Here is an 11164-nt window from a genome sequence, read left to right as displayed (position 1 = left end):
TGATGGAATTGACATTTAGAAATGTTAGTTTTATACAACACCAATTTTGACATGAAGGTAGTGATGAATGATTTACAATCAACGAGAGTTTTTCTGGTTCCTTATAATAACCTATTCAAATCATTTAATTTTGTGAATATATCACAAACAAAAAATAATATCACACCTTGCAGCCATCAATGAAGTGGATAGCTGAGTAGCTTCAAAGAAAGATATGATTATATGAAACAGTTCAACAAACCGTAAAACACAGTTTCCTTTTGACAACCACCGCACTTCGGTATGGTGTAAAAGTTTAGTACAGCCCTCATCATTTCTCAGACAGAGTTGATGGAAAATTTGATCAGACAAGGAACTGGACTTCAATTTATTCAGTCTTGATAACTAACTGTAGTGTACATTCAATCTACCGTTCGTATTTTTCGCCACTAAATGCTGCTAGTGTGCCAAGCAATGAACAGTTAGTATCTGGTGGGAAATTTCACACATTAAGAGAGATGAAAAACTTCTGTATCTTCCTATCATCAAAAGGGCTCCATCAGATGCACAGGCAAGAATAGTACTGAGTGGGATATTATGTTCAAAAAGGAAAGACTTGAGAGTGTGAAAAATAGTTGCACCTTTTGAATCAAGTGGCAATTTCTCTGTGAACAGCATTTCCTCACAAGATTGAAAGTCTTCGCTGAAATACCGAACATGGCCAAAAAGGAAGCTAGAGTGGGGGTAGCAGGAGAATGTATCATATAGCTAAAAGGAAAGCTAAGAGACAGGTATATATAGCCAAGAGAGTAGCAGAAAAGAAGAAGTTTGCCAATGTTCAGCAACGTGAGGACCAAAGAACTGAAGTATTTCAGATTGCAAGACAGTATGTGAGAGAAAACCATGATGTCATAGGATAGAAATGTGTCCACATGGATGATGGTGCCTTTGCGTTTAATGATTCTGCAAAGAAAGAAGCTTAAAGATGCCATTATGAAAGACTGCTGAATGTAGAGAATAAAAGGGAGGAAAGGCTGCCAGAGGTCAACCCAATTAAGGGACCAGCTACCCAAATCAACAGTACCCTGGTAGAAAAAGCAATTAAGGATATGAAGACAGGGAAAGTACCTGGCCCATCAGGAATCATCGCTGAGATGCTTAAAATATCAGGCGGTGTGGGTTATGGTCTTGTCACCCGCATCGTAAATCAGGTAGTTCGTGAAGGAGTCAAACCCATTGACTGGTGTAGCAGCATCATAGTCAACCGCTACAAGGGTAAAGGTGATGCTTTAGATAGAAATAACTATAGGGGTATCAAATTATTGGATCAGGTGATGAAAGTTACAGAGAGTGTCATAGCCCAACTAATTAGGGAGAGAGTTAGCCCAGATGAGACGCAGTTTGGTTTTGTGCCAGGCAGAAGCACCACTGATGCTATATTTCTGGTAAAGCAACTGCAGGAGAAATATCTAGCCAAAGATAAATCTCTATACTTGGGTTTTGTTGACTTGGAGAAAGCCTCTGACAGGGTGCCCTTGTCCCTTATCTGGTGGTCAATGCAGAAACTGGGGATAGATGATTAGTTGGTAAGAGCTGTACAAGCCCTGTACAGGGATGCTGTCAGTGAGGTGAGGGTTGGTAACGAGTATAGAGAAGAATTTTGAGTAGAAGTAGGGGTTCATCAAGGATCAATCCTCAGCCCCTCTTATTCATTATAGTCCTCCAGGCAATAACAGAGGAATTCAAGACAGGCTGCCCCTGGGAGCTCCTCTATGCTGATGAACTTGCCCTAATAGCTGAGTCATTGCCAGAACTAGAGACAAAGTTTAGAGTGTAGAAGCAAGTTCTAGAATCGAAGGGCCTTAGGGTTAATCTCGCAAAAACCAAAGTCTTAATAAGTAGGAAGGCTGTCAAGCCACAATCCCCTTCAAGTAGATGGCCCTGCTTGATCTGTAGAAAAGATGTGGGTAGAAACTCCATACTATGTACCTAGTATAAGCTATGGACACATAAAAGGTGCAGCAATATCAAAGGAAGGTTAACAGGGAAAATACTTTTTGTGTGTGGCAGACGCCCATGGGCAATAAACACTGAAGATGTACAGAAAACAGCTGCATGAGGAAGTACCACTCCCTAACTGTGGAAGGAACCTATGGAAGAGGTAGACCCAGGAAGACATGGGATGAGGTGGTGAAGCATGACCTTCAAACATTGGGCCTCACAGAGATAATGATAGGAGACTGAGACCTTTGGAGATATGCAGTGATTGAGAACACCTGGCAACTAAAGTGAGATCACAGCCACTCATATTTGGCCCAGTTAAAAGTACTCCTGATGCATCATGTGATATATGTTTGAGAAGACCTGTAAAGTAAAACCAATATCATAGCTGTGGCCAGTGCCCCTTGACTGGCTCCTGTGCCAGTGGCACATAAAAAGCACCATCTGAACGTGGCTGGTGCCAGTACACCCTGACTGGCTCCTGTGCCAGTGGAACATAAAAAGCACCATCTGAACGTGGCTGGTGCCAGTACACCCTGACTGGCTCTTGTGCCAGTGGAACATAAAAAGCACCCACTACACTCTTGTAGTTGGTGTTAGGAAGGGCATCCAGCTGTAGAAACATTGCCAGATCAGTTTGGAGCCTGATGCAGCTGCTGGCTCTCCAGACTTCAGTTAAACTGTCCAACCCATGTCAGCATCGAAAATGGACGTTAAATGGTGATGATGATGATGATACCATCATCAAACACTGATTGTCCACAACAGTTGACTCATCCAGTTGTATAGAAAATTCAGAATGCTGGAGGATATTAATGAGCTGATGTTTGACATCATTGGCCAGTTAATTGATACGCCGAGAAATCATATTATTACCAAGTGGGATCTTCTTCATAATATTATCATTTTTGTTTGTGCATAACGGTTGACAAAACCTCTTCAATAACCAGGTGAAGTAATATTTCTCCAATTGTGTGAAACTTCCCAGACTTAGCAACAAGCAATGCAATGTTGTACGATGCAATCACCCCATCAGTCTCCTACTTACTACTTTCCTGGAGTAGCATGTTGAATGTTTGTGTTTGCTTTTTGAAAGAGGTGCTCAGTTGCAAAGAGTATGATAATGGCTTGTCCTTCTTGTCAGAATGCTTTGCATCAAAATGATACTTTAAGCGTAAAGATTTCATGGCTTTGTTGGTCAATGTTTGATGGCAAAGAAGGCACATTGGTAATTGACAGTTCTGAGGAGAGGGAATAAATCCAAACGATAAATAATCACTGCTGTGTTGTGGACCAATTTTCTTGACTGGAGGCATCAGTAAAGTGAAAATTTGAAAACGAATTTCTATGGATGGTGTCAGGAAGGTAGTGCTATTCCCAAAGAGAAGTCAATAGAGAAGTGTCAGATGACACGTCTTTACTGGAGCAAATATGGATCTAGTTTGTTTGGCTGCCAGCATTTCAAAAATTAAAGTTTATCGAAAATTTTAGAATTTGGCACGTTAATATACCTTTCCAAGCTAAATTGCTGGAGTTATTAAACTTTTTCCAGAAAAATGTTTTTACAAAGTTTTAGAGGTTTAATATTTTATCATTTTCACCCAGTCAAGAAATGTAATTTCAAATCTGTCATTTTGTGTGTGACTGCACATTTTGTCAACATCCTGAAAATAGCACTTATGTTTTGATATGAAACTGTAGAATTACACTTGACTTATAACCCCTCATAATTTTTTTATTTTTTGGAGTTTTCAGAAAATTTTTGCAAATCTGTATTCTACATGTGGGACTTCATATGATTATGAAAAAAAAAAAAAAATTGTGGTGGAGTCTAAGCCTATTTGGCTGCTATTTTTAGCACACATGACAACCATCTCAATGACTGTGTGACAAAAATATTCAATGGATAAACAAGTCCACTTTTTTAATACAAAGGGATGTCTCATGCAAGTAGTCAAATCGATAAAAGTGCATCCTTATTCTAGGGATGCTTAGATATAAGCAAATGTAGATTTAATTTCTAAAAATTCTTTGTCACCCACAAAATGTTCACACTGCCTACCAAGATCTCAAATTGCCCACCACTTTCCAGAAATTCACCCATCACCCACTACTTTTCAGAAATTCACCCATCACCCACCTCTAAGTTGAAATCGTCAACCAGTGGGTGATATCACCCACTTTGGGAAGCTATGGTCTAAACAGATAGTACTGCCTGCCTCTCCTTACCCTTCTGCAAATGGTCATTATCCACACATGAAATAGATACCCCAATCAGATTTTAAAAATGAGGGTGTCAGCAAGTGATCATGTAGAAACTACATGAAACATCCTGCATATTAGAGGTGGTAATATTATACACTCAAATATCCCAAACCACATTTAAAAAACTCCTCTTACTAGATGACAAAGATACTTTCCCTAATCTGCTTCAATCACTAGCCCATATTCTGCTTCTTCTGGTTATTTTTGCTACTATAGTGGTTTCTGCTCCTCTAAACAAGCAACCTACATACCATCTCTTCTCAAGCCCACTTTGTATAGCTACTTTATTTCAAGTAATTTCAAGTAAAATTTTGCAGTTCATTGAAATATCCATATTTGCAAAGCCATCAAGTAATACATAGAAAAACATATTTAGAGACAATAACAATACCTCACAAAAGAAATTATGAAAAGGTTGTTAGCAGATTTATCTAACATAAAAAAAAAGAAAATAAACAAAGCAAATATTAATTCACTAAATAGGTTAGTGTAGGTTCATTTCAACTTTTTGGAATAAAAAAGAAAAGAAATAAAGCTATACCTTCAGAATATATATATATCTGCCTTTTGGTATTGTTCTTTTTTTTAGGTGCCCACTCAGAGATACCCTTTTGACCCTTCTATCCTTGACCCAGTGGAATGTCGAAGACATAATAGCTGAGCAGAGTGAAGGTTGTACTTCAGTACTTGACTAGTACTTTATTTCATTGACTCCAGAAGGATGATAGGCAAAGTTGTCCTCTGTAGGATTTGAACTTAGGACATAAAGACCCGTTCAACAATGCAATCATGCAATGGTAGCTGAGACTACTTCCCTAAAGATACAAAAAAATGCCAATGATACATTTGAACTAATAATCTTTGGCCAGTGATCCAGTACTTTAATTATTCATTCATTTAACAAATATTTTTAAAAAATTAAGTACTCTAAAATATAAACTCTATATTCATTATTTCATTAGTTTTTCATAGCTGACTTAGTAGAATTTAATGAAGAGCAACCAAAACTTTTCTTGATACTGAAAGCAGAAAACAGTTTCTTGGAACAAATATAGAAGGTAATTCAATAAGAATGGGAAATTTCTCCCTTTCATTTCTTAGCAAACCTTATTTTCCTCTCTGCCTCTTACACTAAAAACAACCGCAAGATGATAGCAGCAGTCGTCACCAGTCAAATTTCACATGTGTTTGTTAAACAATGTTCGAAATCTGAATGCAACACAATAAACTGATGGAAACATGCTGTGGCAAGATGAAAGATTGGAAACTAATCTGAAATCATCCTGATGTGTTATATAGCATAGGAAAAATGATCATAGATCCCACATTTGCACCCGAAAAGAACAAAAGAGAGATTCATGTAGTTTGTAGAAAAAACAGTAATTGTATCAACATGAAGGACTAACAAACAAGGCAAATATGCACTGGAAAAGAAAAAAAAATCATAAATGGGAAAAATAAAATAAGACCTTTGAAAGACACCCAGAATGAAATCTTACACGTGTAAAAGACTTTCTATCTATCTATCTATCTATCAATCAAACTCTTCTCCTCCACTGTTAAAAGTAGATGAAATAGAAAATACCGATTGTACTCTGTATAATATTAATGGTAATCTCTATTGCAAGTAACTTACAGGTTTTTAATCCCCCTCCTCTCACAGCTTTTCTCTACACTATTTTAAAATAAAAAGAAAAGTAGAGTCGATCGTTTATATAGTTCCTAAATGCTTAGATGACCATGTAGTTTTATTTCAAGTTACACTGCATTGATAATTTCCAAAAATATCTGCATCTACTTGCAAAAAAAACCCAAATAAGAATGAATTATATAGAAACATTGAATAAGTATATAAAAAAAATCTCTCTCTCTCTCAGCGATTTTCTCCCCTTGAAGAAAATTTCTCCTTCACTTTTATTTCTTTGCAAACCCTATTTTTTTCTCTGTCTCTTACACTAAAAACAACTGCAAGATGAGAGCAGCAGTCGTCACCATTCAAATATATATATATATTTCTTTCATTCATATCTCCCTTCTTCTTTTTCTGTCTTGTTGAAAGAATGTTAGGGGTTGCTGTTTCAGCAGTTGATTTCTGGTTATATTTCTGGTTTTCTAAAATGAAAGATTGCTTTAATTTTTCAATTATCTAATCTTTTATACATTTATTATTTTTTTCTTTTAGTCAATTTATCTTTTCATGTTCAAATAAAAGATATAATATTATAAAACTAAATAAATTGTTGGTGAATATCATTTTACCTTGACTGTATCTAAATCAATTTCTCCATTGCAACTGTCAAAATATTTCTTTAAATCTTGATCACAGTATTCAAAGACAAGTGTCAACTTTTTCTCACTGTGTAGCACATCATGAAGACTATAAGGAAAACAATTAAAAACTTCATTTAAAAGTAGTACAAAAAGAAGTAATATTTATGCCCACTTAAACAAGGATGCTCAGTCAGAACAATCTTTACTACAGTAGATACCACGAGAGAAACTCCCACATTAGTTTTTGGTGCAAAATGCACTCTCACTTATATTGCTAGTGAGGAGATAAACCCCTACCACCTTCAGTGCCATATCAGATTGTGTTATTTTGACCTTCCTTGGTCTTGTCAATGATGGATGCTTGACCAGTAGAGATAGCAGCAACTCATCTTCCCACTAGCTATATATAGAAAAACACTGCCAGAACAGGTGCCAATGATTTATTTACTGACAAAAGGAGTCAGACATCACCAATAACTTATTGACAGAAGTTGAAGAAATTTGGAACATTTATGCTCAACATAAATGTCTGAAAAAATGAAGAGGGGTAGAAGACATCTCCAAAACCTAATAGCATCATCGAGTATACAATACCTTAATAATTTAATAAATATGTGCAAAAGATGTCTAGTGGCATTTCAACTTGATTGACAATGATTCGTCATTTGTAATGACAGAATTTTCTGAATACTCAAAAACATGCAAAGATTGGGTTAGGTATAATCTGAAACATTATTTTGTATGAAAATTGGAGCACAATTCAGTTCAAGAAGTATTGATATACTAATGATTAAACCAGTATGAACAGGAAAGACTGCTGCACTGATACCATCATCATCATCAGCAGCAGCAGCAGTAACAGTTACACTTGAAGGTATTTCCATATTAGTGGGAGGGAAGTCAGAAGGGTGAAGAACTGACTGGAATGAAAGTGGGGCAGATTTGGATGGGGTTGTCCAAGGGTAGCATGGAATTGGATGTAGAGTGGGCAGTGATAGTGAAGTCTTTCTCAACAGTGGCACACAGAGACATTGTTTAGAAGATGGAGAAAGAAGACATTACAAAATTTGATGGAGATTCTTTTGGCAAAGGGACCAAAAAGGTGGGTAACTGTTTGGAAGGTGAGAAAGCTTGAGGGCTCAATGGCATCCTTTGAATACCAGATAGTGGCATTACAAGAGTTATGCTTCCCAGGTGAATGCTGCCATGCAATTTCATTAACTGGATTGCAATCCATGAGAATAGCATTTATCTACTTGCTCCACTTCTGCCTCTTTTCATTGCTACTGCCATACAGTGGGAACCAGAGGTACAGATGTCAGGCAAGGCATCTTTATCTCTATTCCAATCACATTTATGCCATTATTTGAATTAGTATTTTGCATTCTTTCATTAATGAGTTAGGTTTGTGAGGGATTTCCTTCCCATAAGTTCTTTTTTCATGACACCATTACTAGGAGGGCCACCTATCAAGGCTAAAGACCCCTCCTGGCCATGAGACATGACTTAATCCCACTGAATGTCACTCTGGCATTTCTTGGCTACAGGGTTATTAGGGCAGCTAGTTGCAAAATTGTTGACATGTTGGACAAAATGTTTAACAACATTTCCTCTGGCTCTTTATGTACTTAGCTCCAATCCTGTCAAGGTCAACTTTACTTTTCATCCTTTCATGGTTAATAAAATAGAGTACCAATCAAGTAGTGGAATCAATGGAATCAGTTAACCCTTTCCCCAACATTTCAGGCCTTGTGCTTATATTATCTGTCTATCTAGGTCGTCCCACAATATAAGTACCAGTTGAACACTGGGATTGATATAATCGACTTATTGCCTCCCCTGAAACTGCTGGACTTGTGCCAAAATTCGAAACCACTATTATTATTATTATTATTATTATTATCATTACTACTACTACTACTACTACTACTACTACTACTACTACTACTACTGCTGCTGCTGCTGCTGCTACTGCTGCTGCTGCTGCTAGCAGAGATACACGGCTTTACTCGAGATTAAAATGGCATAGTTTTTATATTGTTTTAATAGTTTCAGTCATGTGACTGCAGCCATGCTGGAGCACCGACTTTGGTCAAACAAATCAGCAACAGGATTTACTCTTTGTAAGCCAGGTACTTATTCTATCAGTAACTTTTGCCGAACTACTAAGTTATGGGAACATAAACACAGCAACATTGGTTGTCAAGCAATGGTGAGGTTACAAACACAGACACACACACACACACACAAATATACACATACGTACAACAGTTTTCTTTCAGTTTCCGTGTATGAAATCCACTCATAAGGATTTGGTCGATCTGAGGCTATAGTATATATTTTCTATAATATAAATTGAACATGGGCGACAGTTGTATTCTTTCTTGTCTTGAGGTTCATGGCCAAACTTTTGGGTGGATTCGCGTGAAAAATGGCATACATGTGGAGACAGATGAATAGATTGGAACGCACTTTGTATTTTTATCCTAGCACCCATAGTTACCAAGAAAATCAATTAAAACACCCTGCGTGCATGCGTGCGAGTGTGTCACTGAAGCCATTCATACATACATACATAACCACTCTCTCTCAGTTTTTCTCTGTCAATCACTCACACATTCACTTACTACAAAAACTGAATGGAAAATTTCAGTTATCTCTCTCTCTCTCTTTCTTTCTCTCTCTCTCATATACCCACACACCATCAACATTACTCTCTCTGTCTTGCACACACCATCACACACACACACACACAGACATACACACGCACATCACTTCTTCCGTCTCACGCCAACTTCAAAAGAAGTTCAGTCATAAAACTGTCCATGTCTCTTGAAAAGATCCCCTTTCTCCAAAACACATTAATAAAATATTTTCACTTCTCCGGTCATTGATCGAGAGATTAAACACAAACCACCACCTGCTGACTGCAAAACTCCCGCCAAATTAGCCGCAAAATACACACACACGTCCATTTCATATGTCTTTCACTTTCTCTATGATTATACACACGTCCAATACAATAGCTCTCACACAGATTTTTGTCTTCAACAGGTATGTATCTATTCCATAATATAAATTGTTTTTCTATAAGCGTAAAGCAATTACTTATTCCATACTTCTTCACTTAGCCTTTATCTTCACTTTTCTTAAATTGGATATGTCTGCTATTAATTCTTACATATATATGCCAGTGGCATGTAAAAAGCACCATTCGAGCATGGTCGTTGCCAGTGCTGCTTGACTAGCTCCTGTGCCGGTGGCACGTAAAATGTGCCATTCAAGAGTGGTTGATGCCAGTACCGCCTGACTGGCCCTCGTGCCGGTGGCACGTAAAAAGCACCCACTAGACTCTTGGAGTGATTGGCGTTAGGAAGGGCATCCAGCTGTAGAAACATTGCCAGATCAGATTGGAGCCTGGTGCAGCCTTCTGGCTTGCCAACCCTCAGTCAAACCATCCAACCCATACCAGCATGGAAAGCAGACGTTAAATAACAATGATAATGATGATGATGTGTGAAACTAATTGAAATTGAAACCATATAATAGCGAAACTAGTATATCATTTTACAATAGAGATATTATTGTTTCACTTTTGACACGTAATACCAAAACAGTGTAAGAGATAAGAGATTGTTTTGGGCTTGCATTAGGCAAGAAGTTCAACATTTCTGGGGCCCATGACACTGCATGGGCCCTAAGTAAGTCATGTGTAAAATTTGAATGAAAATGGTTGGGTAGTTCTCGAGTCTTAGTGATGCACACATACAGACAGACATTCTCAGTTTTATGTATATAGATTAGTAGTAGTAAGATGGAGAGCTGGTAGAATTGTCAGCATGCTGGGCAAAATGCTTATCAGCATTTCATCCATCTTCACATTCTGAGTTCAAATTCCACCAAGGTTGACTTTGCCTTTCTTCATTTCAAGTTCGATAAATTAAATACCAGTTGAACACTGGGGTTGATGTATTCGACACATCCTCTCCCCAAAAATGGCCGCCCCTGTGGCAAAATTTGAAACCATTATTATCATTTGCAGGAGCAACAGCAGCAGCAGTAGTAGTTGTAGTAGCAGCAGCCACTGTGGTACGATTATTACTATTTGTATCAATTTTATCACTTTTACTACTGTTACTTTTACTGTTGTCACTACCACTGTTAGTATGCACTGTTTACTTTTCACACTGCTTCTACTATTGGCATGGTATAATGTGTCCTTTCATTCAGTCTGACTTGTTTGAAGAAGTGACAACAAACCATGCAAATTCTTGGACCTGCTGCAATCTAGGCTCATACTGATTGCTTTCTCTCTGATCATTATTTAAAAACAGGCGTGGGTGTGTGGGTGTGGGTGGGTGGGTGCACGCGCACGTGCATGATCATCATCAGCATCATACAGCCAATGTAGTTCAGTTCCAGTCTTCCATGGAAAAATACCTGGCTATGTGGAAAGATTTCCTTGCTTAGAATCAGGTGAGGGTTGGTGACAGGAAAAGCAACAGACCATAGAAATGTGACTCAAACAATTTTCTCTGTCCCATGCAAGCATGAAAAAGCAGTTATAGGACAATGATGATGATGATAATGATGGTGTGTGTGTGTGTGTGTGTGTATACATACACACACACACACACACACATATATA

General features: G+C 37.7%; 1 protein-coding gene across 2 annotated transcripts in view; it reads right to left on the bottom strand.

Moving 5' to 3' along the window:
* The window catches only part of LOC106880362 (cyclin-dependent kinase 5), an 81177-nt gene that overhangs the window by 29414 nt on the left and 40599 nt on the right, over positions 1-11164 (bottom strand). For both annotated transcript variants that reach the window (XM_014930247.2, XM_014930248.2), the window contains exon 4: positions 6505-6622. In XM_014930247.2, coding sequence (XP_014785733.1) covers positions 6505-6622 — 118 coding nt within the window. The remainder of the gene's footprint in view (positions 1-6504; positions 6623-11164) is intronic.

This window comes from Octopus bimaculoides, chromosome 9, assembly GCF_001194135.2.
Source record: "Octopus bimaculoides isolate UCB-OBI-ISO-001 chromosome 9, ASM119413v2, whole genome shotgun sequence".
Lineage (NCBI taxonomy): Eukaryota > Metazoa > Mollusca > Cephalopoda > Octopoda > Octopodidae > Octopus > Octopus bimaculoides.
The sequence above is the reverse complement of the archived record's forward strand: the minus strand, read 5'-3'. Positions and strand labels throughout refer to the sequence as shown.